Raw genomic sequence first — 22,617 nt, forward strand, 5'->3', positions numbered from 1 at the left:
GGTCGTCACAGAAAAACAGCAGCTGCTGCAGCGTCTGTAACACAGGCGCTCCTGCGCCGTCCCCAAGGGGACACAGAGTACCTTTTAGATGCAGGGCCTGTCCCTGATGATACCCAGTCTCCTGTCCGTCAGATTCCCCCAGGGGCTGCGGAGGGAGCCCGGTCCTAGTGAAAGGTGACCGGTTAGGATCCCACTTCTCCCAGAGCCTCTAAGGGATGGGGAAGGAAAACGGCATGTGGCTCCAGCCTTTGTACCTGCAATGGGTACCTCAACCTTGACAGCACCGCCGACTTAGTGGGGTGAGAAGGGAGCATGCCGGGGGCCCCGTGGGGGCCCTCTTTTCTTCCATCCGATACAATCAGCAGCTGCTGCTGACTAAAATGTGGAGCTTGCGTGAATGTGTGCCTCCTTCAACACAAAGCATAAAACTGATGGGCCCGTGATGCACGGGAGGGTGTATAGGCAGAGGGGAGGGGTTACACTTTTTAAAGTGTAATACTTTGTGTGGCCTCCGGAGGCAGAAGCTATACACCCAATTGTCTGGGTCTCCCAATGGAGCGACAAAGAAAGAAGGCTTTATAAAGTATTGAACTTAGGGGCATGACTTAATATGCACCCTGAAATTTTTAGTTAGTTTGTCCTATTCCTTGTTTGTTTCATGATAAACTGAATACCAACTGTTCACAGTTGTTGGTATGTGCTTTATATGAACTGATGCAAATTAAAAAAAAAAAGTGAAATTCCAGGTTCTGAGGTAGTAAAACACAAAATATGCAAATGGGGTGAATACTTTTGCAAGGCAGTGTGCAAACATACATACAAGACATGATGTAGAAACACTATTTAACAATCATTTTTAATGCACTATGCTAAACATCTTGCATGGGAAGAGATTGAATGGAATAGACAATACAATTTTATATGTAGTGCCATCAGAAACAAAGAGGTGAGGGCAATTGCATATTTCAAATAATAGCATAGCTTTTTGTTTAATGAGAAACATCACATTAAACTTTTGGGTTTCTTCCTACCTCCTTATTAACAGTTCTTGTGTGGACCATATACTTATTGCAAAAGATGGGAGAAGAACCCATCAGTGGGAAGCTGAAAAACCTGCTCTTCAGTGTGAATTCTCTGATGTTTAACAAGATCTGATTTGTCGATAAAACATTTTCCACAATCCTGACATGGAAACGGCCTCTCCCCTGTGTGAATTCTCTGATGTTCAATAAGATGAGATTTTTGGGAAAAGAACTTTCCACACTCCATGCATGAAAATAATCTCTCATCTCTGTGAGTTCTTTGATGTCTTTCAAGGTTTCCTTTAACTGTGAAACATCTTCCACAATCTGAACATGAAAATGGCTTCTCCCCTGTGTGACTTCTCTTGTGTTGAATTAAATTAGATTTCTTGCTAAAACATTTCCCACATTCTAAACATGAAAACGGCTTCTTCCCTGTGTGAGTTCTCTGATGTTCAACGAGATGTGATTTCCTTGAAAAACATTTATCACAATCAACACAAGGATATGGCTTTTCACCAGTGTGAACTCTCTGATGTTGTACAAGATGCGATTTATGAGTATAGGTTTTACTGCATTCGTTACATGAAAATTTGCGCTTTTTCTTTTTAATTTCCTCATGCATAATAGTTGTCCCCTGTGTACGACAACTGGAACAAGAAAATGAAGAGAACCATCCACATTGGCAACATGGAAGAATTTCAACCACCTTATGACTTTTACTCTTTCTGATATGTTTATCAGGAGGTTCCTCATAATTAGAGGGATTGGAAGACAGATTTCGACTGGGAAGTCCTGGAAGTAAGTTGGGGTTAAAGACTTTTTTTTCTGCAAAATCTTGTATCATATAAGCATCTTCAGCTTCCGAATCTGGAGTTACAATTTTTCTGCCAGAGCTTTCCTGGATTCTTTCTTCTGAAAATAAAAGGGATTATTTTTAGTTTATAGATATTACTTTATAAGATTTTCATTAGATCTATTTGTACGTAACACTAATTTCTTTACATGATTCCACAGATTCACAAATTATTGATAATATTAAATCCCTTGCCTTAATATTGCCTCTAAAACAGCTTTGCCCCAACAAGGCATGGACTACACAAGACCCTTAATGTGTCTTGATATTTGACACCAAGATATTCCTTTAAAGTGATTTTCCTGGAAACATAGTTCATTTTAATCAATAGATCTTGGAATAATAATAAGTTTCACAATTGGATGTGTTTAAAAAAAAAAAAATGTTTGTGTCATGATAATGTGTCCTGTTATATACTGTGTAATGGCTGTGTCTGACTGTACAGGGACATGGCCTGATCATATCCCATTTCTTGGGCAGGGGAGAAAGCAAAAAAGAATACAAACATTACAGCGCGGGATCACAAATAATTTCTTGAGGTAAAACATTTTTTAAAAAACAGGCAGAAAAATGTTTTACCTCACAAAAAGAATCATCTATGATCCCAGCTGTGCTATCTGTACACTCTTTTCTACTTCCTCCCCTGCCCAGGTGATATGGTATGGTCAGACCATATCTCTGTACAGTCAGACACGGCCATAACACAGTACATAGTAGGGACACATATAATATCTCAGCACAGGAACATTTTTTTAACACATCCAGTTGTGGAAATTATTATTATTCCAAGATCTATTGATTAAAATGAAGTTTAAAATTAACTTTGTGGGAAAACTCCTTTAAGGAGATCTTTTAGGCCCTATAAGTTGTGATTTGGGGCCTCAATAGATGAGATTATTTTTTACAACACATTGCACATTTGCTTGATTGGGTTGAGATCTTGGAATTTTGAAGGTCAAGTCCTCACCTTGTAATGTCCCTAAAACCACTCCTGAATCATTTCTTCAGTGGGGAAGGGTACATTATCCTGCCAGAAAGGCAAATGATATTAAAAAATACCATTGCCATGAAAGGGTGTAGTTTGGCTGCAAAAATGTTTAGATTGTTGCTTTGACATGTCCCACCTATCACATGAACCCAGGACAAAATTTCCTAGGGAAACATTGGGCAGAGGATTATACTGTCACAGCCAGCTTGCACTATTTTTATATCGCATTCTGATGCCATCTCTTTGCAAATGATGGATGTAGACACACTCGACCAACCACATGGCGTAAAAAATGAAAAATGTATCAGATCAGGGTATGGTTTTCTCCATTGCTTTATGGCAGAGTTTCTGATTTTTTTATGTGCCTTTTTGCAGTTGCATTCCACAATGGACAGTGGTCTGAATGGGCAATATGACCATTCTGAGGCTACACAGTCCCAAATGTAGAAAGCTGCTTTTAACACCTTTCCATAACATTCAGCAAAATCTTTTAGGCAATTTGTGCCTCAATAGCTCTTCTCCAAAATTGACCAAACAAGATACTCTAAACTGCCCATGTTCAACAATAAGGAAAAGAGGTCCATTCACAGCTTATCCTTCTGTTGACCATTTTTAGTGGGGCGGAACACCTCACAAGACCACCTACGTAAGGTCAGTTGGACACCCAGGTGACCCTACAACTTTTGTCCAACTGAGTGTCCAAGGTAGGGTCAGTTGCACTCCCAGGTGTCCAACTGACCCTCAGATTTGCTCAGTTCCTTAGACTTGCCCATTTTTCCCTTTTTCTAAACATGTAAAACCTCAAGAACTCTTCACTTGCTGTCTCAGACCTCATTCGGATTCCATGAATGACGTACCGGACCATATTGGAGCATTTTTTGCATGCATAAAAAAATCACATATTTAAATGAGTACTTTGGTTCTGATGAAACTATGCGTTGGAGGCCCTGCAGAGTTAGTCACATTTGATCTACGAAAAAAGTGGTACAAAACCATAGACAACTCAAAGGGATTCCATTGATACTGCAAGACGTGAACAAAGTTTTAGGCTCTTAACTACAGCAGAAATATTTCCAGTTTTACAAGAGTCATGACTAAGGCTACTTTCACACATCAGTTTTTTTCCATCAGGCACAATCCGGAAAAAAACGGGTAAAACGGATCCGGCGCCGGATCCGTTTTATCCCCATTAATTTGTATTAGCGCCGGATTGTGCCTGATGGCCTTGCGTTGTATCCGGCTTTTGCCGGATCCGTCATAATTGCCTAAAGCGGCGGCCGGAGGCAACGTATCTTGTAACGTTTTTTTGTACGGAGTGTTTTACACTGGAAGCCTATGTATGCCGGATCCGGCGTAATGCGGCAAAAAACGGATGCGGCTGCCGGATCTGTTTTTGTAAACTGAGCAAGCTCCAATGTTTTGAAAAAACGGATCCAGCAAAAAAACGGACAAAACAGATGCAAAAATGGATGCAAAACGTATCCAACGGATCCGTTTTTTTACGCATCCGGCATAACGGATCCGTTAAAAAACGGATCCGGTGGATACGGTTTTTACATTTTTTGCCGGCTCCGTTGGATCAGGAAAAAAAAAAAAGGATTGTGCCTGAATGCAGAAAACTGATGTGTGAAAGTAGCCTAAGACAGCAGACCTGTTATCCAACATACAAACTCCTTGCAGATGGTGTCCTTGGAGGGATTTGAACCCCGGAAACCAGTGCTGCCAGACTGCAGTGCTAACCACTGAGCCACTGGATGCCTCATCGCTAGAAGAACATAGGTTATCTGGAGCAGGGAGAAATAAAAATGATAATATACTAGCTAACATTTTTGTAAGCACGACTGGTGGTTCGGGTCCATAAACCCGCACCTATTGCTCGATCTCCCCTTCTCCATCCTCGAGAGGTGCGCAGCCCAGCCAAGAGGTGCCTGAGTGTACACAGAGCAGGGGTTCAGACACTTTTATTACCTAGGCCATCTGTATTCATTCTCTCCTCCTTGCAAAACTGTCCGCCATTCAAGTACATCTCATCTTCCTCTACAGCTTCAACTTTAATAACAAAGAGTTCATTTTCCTAAGAAAGAACACAAAAATACAACTGAATAATGGTCTAGTAAACAACAATTAGAGAAAACAGGATCCATTTAGGTCATGTGCTAACAAAAAAAAAATAAAAAGAGTGAAGATCTACTTTGTGTTTTCGAGAGACTTGAACGTCACCGCTCTGGGAGCTATTGTTACTTGTTTTTTCACAATCTTCAATGTAAAAAGGGCTGGAGCAGCTCTCTGGTGTAGAACTTCTAGATGATCCATCTGCAAGAGGCAAACATACTCAGAATTAAAGACTGGTGCTTGTATTGAGGTGTCTTTACTTTCCCACTTATGACAGTCTCTTACCTGATGAACTGGGGGGCAGGTGAGTCTTCCTCATGACGTTCTTGTGAACATTCATGTGTATGTCTGAACACACTTTTTTCTGCATAGAAAAGTAGTGACACCTTATAACCTGAGAGAAATCTTGTAGTAACCTCGACACACTGACTCAGTCTGATTCCAGCAGCGCTCACCTCTCCACTCAGCAACTCAAGGATCTTATTGGTGAGGTCCAGGATCTTCTCATCATTATTCCTTTCATGTAACAAGTCAGGCAGAGGCTCAGGAATGGGACATTCATCAGATGTCTTCTTCGTGACTGTGTAATCCTGTGTATCACCAAATACAATCACAACCACACTTCGTCGCCAATCCGGCCATAACACAATGTTGTGTGACATAACCTCCTACTCCAATTCCTGGAATTGCTCACCTCTCCAGTCAGCAGATTTATGATCTCCAGGGTGATGTATAATATCCTCTTGGTCTTCTCATTCACGTCCTTGTCCATCCTCAGTGGAAGACCTAAGCAAGGAAGATATCGTTATGCAGGAATGTGAAAAAAATTCCACGTGAAGTGAAACTGCAAACAAAAGTACAATTGCACAACTGTTTTATTATTCACCATGTTCATTATAAAGGTAAAACCGATCTGGTTCGCCAGTCACAGCGACGTCGCAGGGCAAGTAAGTAGTGTGACGGGTCCGGGCGATGTTGTGCGCCACGGGCAGCGATTTGCCCATGTCGCACAACCGATGGTGGCGGGTAACCACGCTAACTATATCGGTACCGATATCGCAGCGTGTAAAGTGACCTTTAGAGTTCTCATTTTTTGGGATCTGGGACTCAGTGACTGCTTATTTTTTGCATCTTGACCTGATGTTTTTAATCATACCATTTTTGTGTAGATGCGATGTTTTGATCACCTGTTATTGCATTTTAATGCCATGTTAGGGTGACCAAAAAAAAGTAATTTTGGCATTTTGAATTTTTTAACTCACTACGCCTTTTACCGATCAGATTAATTAATGTTATATTTTGATAAATTGGACATTTCTGAATGCAGTGATACCAAATATGCATGTTTTTTATATTGTTTTTATTGTATTCTCAATGGCGAAAAAGGGACCTGATTTGATCTTTTAGTTTTTTTAAAAAAATGTTTTTCAACTTTTTCCTTTTTTTACATATTTTATTGATTTTACTAGTCCCTTAAGTGACTTTAGGACTACACTGTCTGATCGTTTCTCCTGATCAGAGCGATGCTTCAGCTCTGCCGGCATTTTCACAGGAAGTGAGTCATGACAGCGACAGGGATTAATTGCTGACCCTGTACTGCCATGGCAACCCCGTGACGGCAGACGGGATGCACACGTGACGGCAGGCTACTGTTGGAGTCTCCAACATGATTGTCCTGATGACACACAAATGGATATCGTATCAACATTGTTTTTTGAAGCACTGTCACCGTTAGATATTTTTTTTTCTATGATTTTAGACTGTTTACTTACTAGTTGTAACAAAAATATTAATATTCTTGTAATTCTGAATGATTTTCAATTGTGCTTTGTTAATTGATTAACTATTAAGCATCTCAGAAACTAGAGCCAACTGGTAAAGCCGAAGTCTTAAGGCCCTGTCACACACAGAGATAAATCTGCGGCAGATCTGTGGTTGCAGTGAAATTGTGGACAATCAATGCCAGGTTTGTGGCTGTGTACAAATGGAACAATATGTCCATGATTTCACTGCAACCACAGATCTGCTACAGATTTATCTCTGTGTGTGACGGGGCCTTTATTCTTAATCAGCACCATAAACTTAATAAAAAAAAGAGAATTTTGTTTACTTACCGTAAATTCTTTTTCTTATAGTTCCGACATGGGAGACCCAGACCATGGGTGTATAGCTTCTGCCTCCGGAGGACACACAAAGTACTACACTAAAAAGTGTAGCTCCTGCCTCCGAGCATATACACCCCCTGGATAACCAAATCTAGCCAGTTTAGTGCAAAAGCTGAAGGAGGACATCCACCCACAAGTAGAGATAGAGCAAAACCCGGAACAACCGGAACCTCTGTCTACAACAACAGCCGGTGAAAACACACGGAACAAGAAAACTGCCAACAGGCAACAGGGAGGGTGCTGGGTCTCCCATGTCGGAACTATAAGAAAAAGAATTTACGGTAAGTAAACAAAATTCTCTTTTTCTTCATCGTTCCTTATGGGAGACCCAGACCATGGGACGTCTCAAAGCAGTCCATGGGTGGGAAATAAACAGAAAACTGAGAAGTAGGCAAAACCTAACTTCACAAATGGGCGACAGCCGCCTGAAGGATGCGTCTGCCCAAGCTCGCATCTGCCGAAGCATGAGCATGCACTTGGTAGTGCTTCGAAAAGGTGTGCAGACTAGACCAAGTGGCAGCCTGACAGACCTGCTGAGCCGTAGCCTGGTGCCTGAAAGCCCAAGAGGCACCGACAGCTCTGGTCGAGTGCGCCTTGATCCCCGGCGGGGGAGGCACCTGAGTACACTGGTAGGCATCGGATATGGCCGACCTAATCCAACGAGCTAGGGTCGGTTTAGAAGACGAGAGACCCTTGCGCTGACCTGTGGTCAGCACAAAAAGAGAGGTGCACCGCCTAAGAACAGCGGTGCGTGACACATAGATCCGGAGCGCCCGCACCAGATCTAAAGTATGCAACGCTTTCTCAAAGCGATGCACAGGAGCCGGACAAAAGGAAGGCAATGAAATGTCCTGGTTAAGGTGGAAAGGAGACACCACCTTAGGGAGAAAGTCCGGAGTCGGACGGAGAACCACCTTGTCTTGGTGAAAAACCAAAAAAGGTGACTCCGAAGAGAGCGCAGCCAAATCAGAGACTCTCCTGAGAGAAGTTATGGCCACCAGAAAGACGACTTTCTGTGAAAGTCGAAACAAAGAAACCTCCCTAAGAGGCTCAAAAGGGGGTTTCTGCAAGGCCGTGAGGACCAGATTAAGGTCCCAGGGATCCAGAGGCCGCCGGTAAGGCGGAATGATGTGAGATGCGCCCTGCATGAAGGTGCGCACCTGAGCCAGCCGGGCGATACGCCGCTGGAACAACACTGACAGAGCCGAGACCTGTCCCTTGAGGGAATTGAGGGATAGTCCTAGTTGCAGACCAGACTGCAGGAAGGACAGAAGGGTCGGCAGGGAAAAAGGCCAAGGGGCATGGCCGGAAGAACGACACCAGGACAGGAAAATTCTCCAAGTCCTGTGGTAAATTTTGGCCGAGGAAGACTTCCGAGCCTGAGTCATAGTGGAGATGACTTCGGGAGGAATGCCGGAAGCCGTCAGGATCCAGGACTCAAAAGCCACGCCGTCAATCTGAGAGCTGCAGAATTCTGGCGGAAAAACGGACCTTGTGAGAGAAGGTCTGGGCGGTCCGGGATATGCCACGGCACCTCTACGGACAGACGGAGCAGGTCCGGGTACCAAGCTCGCCTGGGCCAGTCTGGAGCAATGAGTATGACCCGACGGCCCTCCATTCTGATCTTGCGCAGGACTCTGGGCAAGAGAGCTAGAGGGGGAAACACGTAAGACAGACGAAACTGGGACCAATCCTGAACCAGCGCGTCCGCTGCAAAGGCCTGAGGATCGTGGGAGCGAGCCACGTAAACCGGGACCTTGTTGTTGTGCCGGGATGCCATTAGATCCACTTCTGGAGTGCCCCACTTGCGGCAGATCGACCGGAACACTGCCGAATGCAGAGCCCACTCGCCGCTGTCCACGGTTTGACGGCTGAGATAATCTGCCTCCCAGTTTTCCACGCCTGGGATGTGGACTGCGGATATGGTGGACTTGGAGTCCTCCGTCCACTGAAGGATGCGTTGAACCTCCAACATTGCCAGGCGGCTGCGAGTCCCGCCCTGGTGATTGATGTAGGCAACTGCTGTCGCGTTGTCTGACTGGACTCGAATGTGCTTGCCTGCCAACAGGTGGTGAAAGGCTACGAGAGCTAGAAGCACAGCTCTGATTTCCAGCACATTGATCGAGAGGGCTGATTCGGATGGAGTCCAAGTGCCCTGTGCTCGGTGGTGGAGAAATACTGCTCCCCAGCCGGATAGACTGGCATCCGTGGTGAGAATCACCCAGGACGGGATCAGGAAGGAGCGTCCCTGAGACAGAGAGAGGGGCCGAAGCCACCACTGAAGAGAGCTCCTGGTCTGTGGCGACAGAGCCACCAACCTGTGCAAGGAAGAAGTCCGCTTGTCCCAACAGCGGAGAATGTCCAGCTGCAGAGGACGCAGATGGAACTGGGCAAAGGGAACCGCTTCCATTGACGCCACCATCTGACCCAGCACCTCCTGATGGAATGACGGCGGGGCCTCAACAGAGAGCGCACCGCCAGATGGAGGGACTGCTGTTTGACTAAGGGCAGCTTCACAAGTGCCGGCAGAGTCTCGAATTGCATCCCTAGGTACGTACGTTTTTGGGTCGGGGTCAGAGTGGACTTGGGCAGATTGACAAGCCACCCGAATTGAACAAGCGTGGCGAGAGTGAGCGAGACACTCCGCTGACAGTCTGCACTGGATGAAGCCTTGACAAGAAGGTCGTCCAGGTAAGGAATCACTGCCAACCCCTGGAGGTGCAGAACCGCAACCACTGCTGCCATGACCTTGGTAAATACTCGAGGGGCCGTGACTAACCCGAAGGGGAGAGCCACGAATTGGAAATGTTCCTCTCCGATTGCAAAACGTAGCCAACGCTGGTGTGAAACGGCAATTGGCACATGCAGATAGGCATCTCTGATGTCGCTGGATGCCAGGAAATCTCCTTGGGTCATTGAGGCAATGACTGATCGCAGAGACTCCATGCGAAAATGCCGCACCTGAACATGCTTGTTGAGAAGCTTGAGATCCAGGATGGGCCGGAAGGAACCGTCCTTTTTGGGGACTAGGAAGAGATTTGAGTAAAAACCTCTGAACCGTTCCCTGGCGGGAACCGATACAATTACTCCGTTGGCCTGTAAGGATGCCACGGCCTGAGAGAAGGCGGCGGCCTTGGAGCAGGGGGGAGTTGACAGAAAGAATCTGTTTGGCGGGCTGGAAGAGAACTCTATCCTGTAGCCGTGGGAGATGATATCCCGCACCCACTGATCAGAGACGTGTTGAAGCCACACGTCGCCAAAGTGGGAGAGCCTGCCACCGACCAAGGACGTTGCTGGCTCGGCCAGATAGTCAAGAGGAGGCTGCCTTGGTGGCAGCAGCTCCTGCGGACCTTTGTGGACGCGGCTTCTTGCGCCAGGTGGGCTTCTGGTCCTTGGCTGATTTAATGGACGAGGACGAGGGCTTAGAGGCCGCCCAGTTAGAGGAACAAAAGGAACGAAACCTCGACTGGTTCCTGCCCTGGACAGGTTTCCTGGGTTTAGTCTGTGGCAAGGAAGTACTCTTCCCGCCAGTAGCCTCCTTAATTATTTCATCCAGTTGTTCACCGAACAGCCTGGACCCAGCAAATGGGAGCCCAGCAAGGTACTTCTTTGAGGAAGCATCTGCCTTCCACTGTCGAAGCCACAAGATCCTGCGGATAGTGAGGGAATTAGCGGAGGCCACCGCAGTGCGGTGAGAAGCCTCCAGCATGGCAGACATGGCGTAGGCTGAAAAGGCTGAAGCCTGGGAAGTTAAGGCAACCAATTCAGGCATAGAGTCCCTAGTGAGGGAATGCATCTCCTCTAGGGAAGCAGAGATGGCTTTGAGAGCCCACACTGCTGCAAAGGATGGGGAGAACGAGGCCCCTGCCGCCTCATAGACAGACTTGGCCAGGAGGTCAACCTGGCGGTCAGTGGGATCCTTAAGTGAGGTGCCATCAGCCACAGATACAACTGTCCGGGCTGAGAGTCTAGACACCGGAGGGTCTACCTTTGGTGAGTGAGCCCACACCTTGACCACCTCTGGTGGAAAAGGAAAACGGTCATCAGAACCACGCTTTGGGAAGCGTTTGTCAGGACAGGCTCTGGGCTTGGACACAGTGGCTTGAAAACTGGAGTGGTTAAAGAACACACTCCTTGTTCTCTTAGGCAAGGTAAACTGGTGCTTTTCTGCCAGAGAGGGTTGCTCCTCTGATACTGGCGGATTGAGGTCCAGTATGGAATTAATGGATGCAATCAAATCACTAACATCCGCATCACCCTCGGTCAGATCAATGGGGCACATGGAGGTAGCGTCCGAGCCCCCAGTAAAGACATTCTCCTCGTCCTGCGAGTCGGCTCGTGAATCGGAGCCGCGGGACGAGGAAGGAGAGGGGACCATGCGTCTCCTTTTAGGAGGACGGGGTCTGGGAGCAGATGAAGAATCCTCTGTGAGCTCTGCAGAGCGAGCCGAAGCAGCAGAGGCGCCCTGAGAAGGGGGCTGATGCATGCTCAGCAGAGTCCGGGACAGCTGTCCCATGGAGTCGGCAAAGGACTGGGAGATAGCCTTAGAAAACGATTCTACCCAAGCCGGGGGTTCAGCCACCGGGGCCGGAGCAGCCGGAGGGACCACTGGGGAGACTCCAGGCTGAGGCACCACCATGTTAGAGCAGGCATCACAATGTGGATATGTGCTCGGTTCAGGCAGTACGAGTTTACATGCAGTGCATATTGAGTACAGCCTTGCAGCCTTGCTCCTAGTGTGAGACATGCTGCTGAGGTGGAGGCTCTGCAGTAAGAACACACTCCTTCAGAATGACCCCCAGAGAGTATATAAGAAAGTCCACAACCAGAGGTTGTGGCTTACCAGACCGTTTTGTGTGCCCTCCGGATCCCACAGCTCGGACCCCCAGACAGGTTGCAGAGATGCAGCAGCCAGCGCCGATCAGTGTGAGAACGCTGATAAAATGGCGCCGGAGTGAGGAGGGGGGGCGGGGCCTAGTCCAAGAGCGGGAACCGGAGGGCCAAGGAGATATACAGGGAAGGGAAACATCTCCTCAGAGAGGAGTGTCCTCCCCTGTGATGAACGGCCGGTGGGCGGCGCCGCACTGTCCCTCTGCATGACTGACATGCAGGGGCAGTGAAAACGAAAGTAGGCCACAGCCGAAGCCGGGGCCTAAATTTTACAATGCGGCCGGCGAGCAGGCACCCTCGGCGCGGTTCTCAGGTGAAAACCAGAGAACCGGCCGGAAATATCACCAAAGTAACCTGACACACTCTCCCCAACAATAAAGATGCAAAGGACCCCCTGCAATAACGTCTCAAATACTTAGCTTGTGAGACGCAGGGCCAGGTCCCTGAAGGATGAGTGCTCCGTCCGACAGGGTCCTGAAAGGGCTGCAGATAGAGACCGGTCTCCTGCAAAGCAGTGAGAACCGTGCTGGCTCCCACTTCAAGCCAGAGCCCGAGGGATGGTGAAGGAGCGCAGCATGTAAGGCTCCAGCCTTGAAATCAACCTTAACAACACCGCCGACACAGTGGGGTGAGAAGGGACATGCCGGGGGTCCAGCTTGGACCCGCTTTTCTTCCAACTCTTTAAAATCAAAAATCAGATGAGAATGCATGTGTGGATGTGTGCCTCCTGAACACAAAGCATTGAACTGGCTAGATTTGGTTATCCAGGGGGTGTATATGCTCGGAGGGAAGAGCTACACTTTTTAGTGTAGTACTTTGTGTGTCCTCCGGAGGCAGAAGCTATACACCCATGGTCTGGGTCTCCCATAAGGAACGATGAAGAAAAACATTCAGACATCGTTGACACCAAAATCACTGTATACCAGTGGACAACCTCTTTAAGTGCTGGTTACATTAAGGCTATGTGCTCACATTGCGTCCTGTCCCTGCAGAAATTTCTGCAGGATTTGAACAGCACATGTGTGCTTCAAATCTCTGCAGAAACACTGCATAATGAATGCAGTGAAAAAGCCGATCTGGATGCAGCCCCCACCATAGACAGAGCGGGGGCTGCATCCAAAGAGCACGGAATAAGTGACATGTTGCTTTTTAGAATGCAGCGATTTGACAGCATGCAAATCGCTGCGTTCTAAAACGCAACGTAAGCATGGATTATGCACAATCTTCATAGATTGTGCTGGGGACACAGGACGCATGCAGTTATGCTGCAGTGCAATACGCAGCGTAACTGCATGCAAATACGCAATGTGTGCACATAGCCTAATACTAACACAATTTTAACATTCACCTTCATTTAGTACAGGGGTGGGGAAACTGCGGCCCACGATGACTTTTTCTGCGGCCCATGGGCACATTCTAGGGGGGCTGCTGGCCCTTTAAATCTCACTGCATGATGCGAGGAAGCATACTCACTCTGGCCTGTGGGTAGATGCTAGAATGTACGGGCTCTTTCCGTGACCTGACTGCAGCCCGTACGTTCTAGGCTCAACTCTGGCCTGTGCTAGCGTGCTCAGGGCTTACCTTGTGGGCGCGGTAAGCAGCGCGCTGTGCTCTTGACACAGAGGCAGAGGCGCAGCAGAGTTACTAGCCACGCTGCTGTACATGCCTCCCAATCCTGTGCTGTGTGACTCCTTCCCCCACAGGACTGTGCGTACGTAACCCATCGATGATCCTCCCATTCAGTGTTGTACCCCCTAGTACTGTGTGTACCTTTAAGTGCAGTGTACCCACTCAGTGCTGTGTAACCCGTGCCGATTCGTAGTGCTCTCCCTGCTGCCACCTAGTGCTCTCTGTGCTGCCTCCTAGTGCTCTCCGTGCAGCCACCTAGTGCTGTCTGTGCTGCCGCCAGTGATGTACATGCTGCCCAACCCCTCTTGGGACGTACATGCCCCCCAGCCCCTCCTGGAATGTACATGCCCCCCAGCCCCTCCTGGGATGTACATGCCCCCCAGCCCCTCCTGGGATGTACATGCCCCCCAGCCCCTCCTGGGATGTACATGCCCCCCAGCCCCTCCTGGGATGTACATGCCCCCCAGTCCCTCCTGGGATGTACATGCCCCCTAGCCCCTCCTGGGATGTACATGCCCCCTAGCCCCTCCTGGGATGTACATGCCCCCCAGCCCCTCCTGGGATGTACATGCCCCCCAGCCCCTCCTGGGATGTACATGCCTCCAGCCCCTCCTGGGATGTACATGCCCCAGCCTCTTTTAGGATGTATGTGCCCCAGCCTCTTCTAGGATGTGTACCCCCAGTGTTTCCTGTGCTGTATATGCCCCAGCAAGACATACCTGAAAAAACAGTTGTGAGAAACAATATGATCAATATCACCGAACATCTCAACCGCACCAAAGAGAAGCAGCTCCGGCCACCACAGTAGGGGGGAGTTAATTAATTGTTTGACCAAATATAGCAGGGTAGTTTTCAAGTTGATCATTTGGTGCCGCCCCTGAAGGTTAGTAGGAAATTCCAAATGGCCCCGGCAGAAGAAAGGTTCCCCACCCCTGGTTTAGTGCATCAGTCTTTCACCAAATTAAAAGAACATTTATTATACGTTTGGTATTGGTCTAAGTCCCATGCCTTAGCACATTGTTCTCCTGAAGAGACATAGTAAAATAGATAGCCGAGACAGTTATAAAAAATGTAATTCTTTACCTGTTTTTGTCCAATTGACTTAACAGACTTGTCCTTTGCTGCGTTGAGCAAATAAAACTCACAAACACTGAAGAATGAAATCATGAACCTGCAAGAAATATAGGCAATAAATATTTTCTTCTATCACTAGAGGGGAGACAGTTAATTTGCAGGATATTAGACCACTGGACAGGAGGCCTGCAAATCTCCTTACCTCTCGGTATTGCTGGCTCTTATGATTAGGCAGGATGTCAAGTGTGCATCTCGCTGCAATGGGGACAGCGCAACATCCCGGTCAATCAAAAGTAGAGCTGGGAAATCTCCAGCCCAGCGATCACAGTGTACTGATCCTGGGCATTGATCCTCCCATATCGGCGCTATCACACATAAAAACTATTTTAAACATCAAAGTCCTCCTGCTATGTTATCCTTGCTTGGATCCTGGAAGCCATTCTATGGCTGAGGGCGCACGGCCAGAAACATGTCAGAAGTGTTATGTAACCCTGGATCTTTTTAAATTTTAATGGATTTTCAATAAAGAAGGAATTTTTTACATTTACCACCTGACTCACTACGTCAACACAGGAAGTGACATCAAGGCACCCCGTGACTCGCGCGCAGCCCAAGTGACTATGCACCCTGCATTTAGAAACCTCACATGTTAGCGCCACTCCCCACAGCAAAGCAGGTCGCTCTCCTCAGGCGCCCACTCAAGTTTTCACACTGTAGAGGTCCATCTGATCCAATCTGGTAAGCTAATGTCTCTAAGGGGTACTTTGCACACTACGACATCGCAGGTGCGATGTCGGTGGGGTCAAATCGAAAGTGACGCACATCCGGCGTCGCTGTCGACATCGGAGTATGTGAATCATTTTTACTACGATTAACAAGCGCAAAAGCGTCGAAATCGTATGATCGGTGTAGCGTCGGTCATTTCCATACTTTCGGAAGGACCGATGTTATGATGTTGTTCCTCGTTCCTGCGGCAGCACACATCGCTGTGTGTGAAGCCGCAGGAGTGAGGAACATCTCCTACCTGCGTTCCGGCTGCAATAAGGAAGGAAGGAGGTGGGCGGGATGTTATGTCCCGCTCATCTCCGCCCCTCTGCTTCTATTGGCCGCCTGCCGTGTGACGTCGCTGTGACGCCGCACGACCCGCCCCCTTAGGAAGGAGGCGGTTCGCCGGCCAGAGCGATGTCGCAGGGCAGGTAAGTGCATGTGAAGCTGCTGTAGCAATAATGTTCGCTACGGCAGCTATCACAAGATATCGCAGCTGCGACGGGGGGGGGGTACTATCGTGCTCGGCATCGCAGCATCGGCTTGCGATGCCGTAGCGTGCAAAGTACCCCTTACTTTCCTTTTACCATTATACTCGGTCAGGGTATTTACACTTCCGTTTTCCTTTCCGTCATACTCTATCCTTTAGTGATGTTAAACACAGCAATCATCTCCCGGCACTGTGTCTCTGAGGGCCGTTTCACACATCCGACATGTCCCCGGATTGTTGGATTCGGCGCACTCCGGTACAGTGTAATACAGTACAAGTGCATCGCGGCAACCTCCACAACGTGCTGTCATGTGACCGGAGCTTGCCGTGATGCCATTGTTCAGTATTAACACTGTACTGGAGAGTGACGGATCCGGCAATCCGGCGAATGTCGGATGTGTGAAACGGCCCTTACAGTACATCTGACAGGTACTTTTGTCCCTCAGTTTTGGGCTATGTGCCCACGTTGCTTTTTTTCTGTGCTTCTTTTCTGCACAAATAAAACATGTTTTGTCAGGAAAAAAGCAGAAGGAATGCGCAATTTTTATTGCGTTTTTCCATGCTTCTTTTTGTGCTTTTTAAAGTCATGTTGACAGTCAGGGTTCCTGCTCTGTACCCCCACGATCGCCGCTGGGCCTCCGGCTGATGTTACAGTTGGGACCCGGTTCTCAGTGCCTGGAAGGGTGCTCACGCCGCCCCCGGCAATTTAACCCCCTGAATGCTGTGATCAATGCAATCGCAGCATTCAGAAGGCTTACCTCTCCTTCCATGGTAACCCTGGGTCGTCACCATGACGACTCCGGGTTACTGAGCTGTGAAGAGCCTCACACACCATGCTGTATGCCTGGTCTGTGAGGCAAAGTCCTGCGCTATAATCCCCTGTAGTGATAAAGCATTGCAGTGAATTATAGAAACGCAGAAACAATTGACATACTGCTTCTTTTTTCAGCAACAAAATATGCAAGGAAAAAAGGAGCAGCGTGTGCACAGCAAGTCAGGATTCTCATAGACTTTGCTAGGATGCTTTTTCCTTGCTTTTATTAAAAGCAAGAAAAAACGCAAAAACAAAAACCACCACGTGGGCAGATAGTCTAAAGCTATGTGCACACACTGTATCTTCGTGGTGGCCACAAAGATGCACGTTTTTGGGCCCAAAGAAAAGGCTCCCTCGGCATGCATTTTTTGACGCGTTTTACTGCAGTTTTGCCCAGTGCATTTTTTTAAGTGAAATCTATTGACTGAAAGGGCATAAAGCCGCTGGCAAAAACGCAGAAAAAATTGCTGCAGTGGTCACCACAAAGACGCAGCCAAAAAAGAGCTGCACGGTGCGGACAGAAAAACTGAAATCTCATAGACTTTGCTGGTGAAGGAAATGCATGCAGTTTTGGGACCAAAACTGCATCCAAGAGCCGCGGCAAAAAACGCAGTGTGCGCACAAGGCCTTAAGGCCACTTTACACACAGAGATAAATCTGCGGCAGATCTGTGGTTGCAGTGAAATTGTGGACAATCAGTGCCAGGTTTGTGGCTGTGTACAAATGGAACAATATGTCCATGATTTCACTGCAACCACAGATCTGCCAAAGATTTATCTCTGTGTGTGACGGGTGCCACTAAGTCCTAGGTTAATCATGTCAGGCGTCTCCCCGAGATACCTTCCATGATTAACCTGTAAGTTAAAGAAAATAAACACACACATCCAAAAAATCCTTTACAGTGGAACCTCGCTTAACGAGTAACCCACTAAACGAGAATTTTGCTTAACAAGCAAAGCTTTCTGTAAATTTGTAACCCGCTTTACGAGAAAGCTTTGCTGTACAAGCAAAATACTCACCTCAGACTCTTCCGTTTTCGTCCATCCACCGCGCTCTGACCCGCACTTCCAGTCCACACAAACACACACATGCACGCACAAACACACACACACGCACGCACACACATACAGTATTATGCTCACCTTACCTTCCGTTCCACCGCCGGCCTCATGGATCTTGTAGTTCCCAGGTACATCGCGACGTGCTCGCGACGAACTACAAGTACCATGAGGCCGGCGGTGGAACGGAAGGTAAGGTGAACACATAATATGTGTACCTTCCGTTTCATCGCCGGTTTCCTGGGTCCTGTAGTGCTCCGCTCCGCTCCACTCCACTCCACGCATCCAGGCATCAGCATCCATAGCGACGAAGCAGGAACTTCCTGGTTCCTGTCACCGCTACTCAAAGGCAGCGCGCTGGCCAATCAGAGGCAAGCGGCTCTGCCTTTGACGTCAGCGCTCTGGCAGGAAGTGCCTCCCTCGTCGTTATAGTTACCTGATACACGGCCCGCACCAGAGAACAGCAAGTCCCAGGAGACCGGCGATGGAACAGAAGGTAAGGTGAGCATATAATATGTGTGTTGGCGTGCGTGCGTGCTTGTGTGTTTGTGCATGTGTGGAATGATAGAATAGGGGACCAGGATGGGACATTTAACTAGTTGTGGAACGAATTGTCAGCATTGCAATGATTTCCTATGGGAAATCTTGCTCTGCTGAACGAGTAACTTGGTTAACAAGCACAGTCCCAGAACGGATTGTTCTCGTTAAGCAAGGTTCCACTGTATTTGGAATAAAAGACAAAAAAAACACCCGCTTTCACCCTGAAAAAGAACTCTTTCACCCGCTTTATAAAAAATCTTTCACTCTTTCACCCGCTTTATTAAAATCCTCAAATACCCCCCTAGGTCCGACGTAATCCACACGAGGTCCCGCGACGCTCTCAGCCCTGCTACATGAAGCTGACAAGAGCCATCACAGACCAGACCGCTCTCTGTCAGCTCCACGCAGCAACTGAAGTGAGCCGCGCGATCAGCGATGAAGTCACAGGTGAGTTGCGGTCTCGGGTGGAGGACTCCATTTGGCCGCGGGTACCTGAGTGACGGCAGCGCTAATTGCGCTGCTCACTTCAGTCACTCAGGGGATTAGCGGTCACCGGTGACCACTAATCAGGACGCCACACACAGACAGAGCCGCGGTATGACAATGAAGTTGGGTGAAGTTAACCCGAGTTCATTCTCATCGCCCGGCTCTGTCTGTGTCTGCTGTCAGCCGGCAAGTAGCAGAGCTGAATTGCCGGGGGAACGCACTGTCAAAAATGCATCCAAGACGCATGCAAAATGCATGGAAAAAGCATCCAAAATGCATGCGCTGTGGATGCATTTTTTTTTTAACAAACGCAGTGTCCAGTCTGCCAAAGGGTGCGTTCTTTTCCGCACTGCAGAGAACGCAACGTGCGCACATGGCCTTAAGGCTGCTTTACACCAGACAATCTATCGTGCGATAGATCGTCGGGGTCACGGTTTTTGTGACGCACATCCGGCATCGCTGGCGATGCCGGCCTGTGTGACACCTCCTAGCGACGCAGTATCGCTCACAAATCGTGAGTCGGGTACTGCTCGCTAGGTTCCATAATATCGTTTAATTTAGTTGACCATCGTTTCCGTGGTAGCACACGCCGCTCCGTGTGACACCAGGGGAACGATGAGCAGCTCACCTGCCTCCCGCGGCCGCCGCCGGCTCTATGTGGAAGGAAGGAGGTGGGCGGGATGTTTACGTCCCGCTCATCTCCGCCCCTCCGCTTCTATTGGCCGGCGGCCGTGTGACGTCGCTGTGACGCCCAACGTCCCTCCCACTCCAGGAAGTGGACGTTCGCTGCCCACAGCGAGGTCGCACGAGAGGTAAGTGCGTGTGACGGGGGTTACCGACTTTGTGCGCCATGGGCAGCGATTTGCCCGTGACGCAAAAAGGACGGGGGCGGGTACGATCGATTGTGAAATCGCACAATCGGTCGTACCGTGTAAAGCAGGCTTTACTGTTCACTCCAGCATGTATTATTTACTTATGTTAACACTGGGACCTCACTGACTAGTACTATGTAAACAATTTTCCTTGTAAATATACCAGTCTTCTGTTACATTATGGTGGTCAGGGTACATCTGTAATGCAGTTTTCTTACATGAGACATTATGTCCCTTTGGTTTCCCTTAATACACAGACACCATGATGAGATTCTAGATGCCTTATGTCACATTTATTATATTTGATCATAACTTTCCTGAGTATTCGCATGTACAGAAACTATTTATATCTGATGTTGAGGTGTCTGCCATGTTGTATATATTGTATCAGTATGTCTCACCTAATTTATTTTTTGTCTTTATGTATTTTCACAATTTATGAATTTTTCTTATTGTTTTCTGTGATATCACTTCAGTGTAGATTTGAGAAAGATCACCCAGACCGAAACGTCATGTGTTGTGCACTTTTCTTTTGGACCACCATTAAAAAAAATCACCCTAAAGGCTATGTGCCCACGGGATATTGTACCCGGGAATTTTGCCGCAGGTTTGTCCGCAGGTTTCCCGCAGCTGCTCCCCGGAATTCACAGCTATCCATTGCATTTTTGTTGCGATAAACCTGCGGGACAAGTGCGGAAATACCTGGGGAAGTCCCGACCTGTATCTCCATAGTGGAGAGACGGGATTTCCACAGTTATTTCCGCAGGAATAATTGACATGCAGTTATGTGCGGCTGCGAAACATCCGCACATATCGTAGTATGGACACAGCACTCCCCGTGTCCCATAGGATAACATGGGGAGTGTCTGTACTTGCTAGAACCTGCGGATTTATCTAGAAAATCCAGATAAAGCCACGGGTTTTCCGCGGCAAAATCCGTGGGTACAGATCCCGTGGGCACATAGCCTTACTTTATCATTTGAGTGCCGGATTCTTTTTCTACATTGATCACAGAGCAGGATCCTATTCGAGCACCTTCCAACACCAGGAGCGCTGTATTTCCTTACTTCAAATTTTCAGAAAAATGCCTGAGTCCCCATTGACCTCCATTATACTCGGGTACTTGTGTCGCGCCATCTGTTTGTTACAAGTACCTGAGCATGGTTGAGCTCACTCATCACTAGCTCTGATCAAAAGGAGATAGTGGTGTATGGCCCCTGTCATGTCCTCCTGCAGAAGCAATCACACAAACCAGAATCTCCTACATCAAGCACACACTGACTGCTCAGTACGTCCCCATCATCACTATGGCACGTCTATGATGCTGCAGGTTTTCGGGGTAAATTAGGTTACTTGGGCGGCACAGTGGCTCAGTGGTTAGCACTTTAGTCTTGCAGTGCTGGGATCCTGGGTTCTAGTCCCACCAAGAACCACATCTGTAAGGAGTTTGTATGTTCTCCATGTGTTTGCTGGTTTCCTCCCACACTACAAAAACATACTTATAGGGAATGTAGATTGTGAGCCCCAATGGGGACAGTGTTACCAATGTATGTAAAGTGCTGTGGAATTAATAGCGCTATATAAATAAATACTATACTTGCACTTGCATTGTGTTTTTGGGTGCTTTTTTTATGTTTTGATCGGGGGGAGGAGTTATCTGTTTTTTGTCTGTTTTTTTTATTGTAGGTCTTCAGTAACACTCACTTCGAATACTTCCTGCTACTTAGCATTGGTAAATCTTTATCGATAAAGTCATGTGCAGATTCGAAGTCGTTACTGCGTTTCCACTATATGCCTTTTTGGATCTGCAGATTTTTTGCATCTCATGCAAAGTTCATAAGGGAAATCTACAAATGAAGCCCATAGTTACTGCAAGTCTAATTGACATGTTGCACATTTCAAATTTGCACAGCAGGTTGGTTTACACAGAGTTAAAAAAAAAAAGCACAGTAGGTATGAGGTTTCTATAAATCCCATCCACTTTGCTGGAACTAGAAGATGCTGCGGTTTTTGCACACAAATAAAGCAATGAGAAATAAACAGCAAATCATCATCATGGGAACTTGTCCCTTTAAGAGGTGATTTGCAGCAGCTGCAGTATGTATTATGCATTGTACTGTATTACAGCTGCTGCAGAACATCATAACACACACCGCGGGTGCCGCACACCTCTGCCACACTGAACGTCCGTACAATAGTCAGCAAATACACACCCGACCAGGATCTGCTATGGAGCGGCTCAATCCTAGGAGCTGAAGGACCTGTGGTGATGTCACATCATGTGATCAGTCACAGGGCGGGGCCTAGCAGTGGAAGTGAGTGCGGGGCCGAGACGGAGCCTAGCAGTGGTGGTGACTGCAGGACCTCTGGTGATGTCATTAGGGGGAGGAGCCTAGCAGTGTCGGTTACTGCGGGACAGGACCCTCTGGTGATGTCATTAGGGGGCGGAGCCTAGTAGTGGTGGTGACTGCGGGTCAGGACCTTTGGTTATGTAATTAGGGGGCAAAGTCTAGTAGTGCCCGTGATTTAGGGACCTCTAGTTATGTAATTAGGGGCGGAGTCTAGCAGTGGTGACTGCGGGACCTGTGGTGGTGTAATTAGGGGCCGGGGCGTAGCACGGAAAGTGAATGAGAGACTTCTGGTGATGTAATCAGGGGGCGGAGCCTAGCAGTGCCCATGACTGCAGAATCTCTGGTTATGTAGTAAGGGGGCGGGGCCTAGCAGTGGTAGTGACTGCGGGACCTCTGGTTATGTAAATAGGGGGCGGGGCCTAGCAGTGGTAGTGACTGCAGGACCTTTAGTGGTGTAATTAGGGGGTGGAGCCTAGCAGTGGTAGTGACTGTAGGACCTCTTGTA

At 48.0% G+C, this 22,617-nt stretch overlaps 1 protein-coding gene across 1 annotated transcript in view; it reads right to left on the bottom strand.

Annotated features, from left to right (window-relative positions):
* LOC142311261 (uncharacterized) overlaps window positions 1-22,054 on the bottom strand; it is a 96,904-nt gene extending 74,850 nt beyond the window's left edge. Inside the window, exons 1-8 of the mRNA XM_075349503.1 lie at window positions 21,975-22,054; window positions 14,746-14,833; window positions 5,673-5,764; window positions 5,434-5,568; window positions 5,264-5,342; window positions 5,058-5,179; window positions 4,835-4,940; window positions 1,196-1,937 (exon numbers count right to left, since the gene is read on the bottom strand). Coding sequence (XP_075205618.1) covers window positions 1,196-1,937; window positions 4,835-4,940; window positions 5,058-5,179; window positions 5,264-5,342; window positions 5,434-5,568; window positions 5,673-5,750 — 1,262 coding nt within the window. The 5' untranslated portion in view covers window positions 5,751-5,764; window positions 14,746-14,833; window positions 21,975-22,054. The remainder of the gene's footprint in view (window positions 1-1,195; window positions 1,938-4,834; window positions 4,941-5,057; window positions 5,180-5,263; window positions 5,343-5,433; window positions 5,569-5,672; window positions 5,765-14,745; window positions 14,834-21,974) is intronic.
* Window positions 22,055-22,617: the final 563 nt, after the last annotated feature.

The sequence above is a fragment of the Anomaloglossus baeobatrachus genome, chromosome 5 (genome assembly GCF_048569485.1).
Source record: "Anomaloglossus baeobatrachus isolate aAnoBae1 chromosome 5, aAnoBae1.hap1, whole genome shotgun sequence".
Classification (NCBI taxonomy): Eukaryota; Metazoa; Chordata; class Amphibia; order Anura; family Aromobatidae; genus Anomaloglossus; species Anomaloglossus baeobatrachus.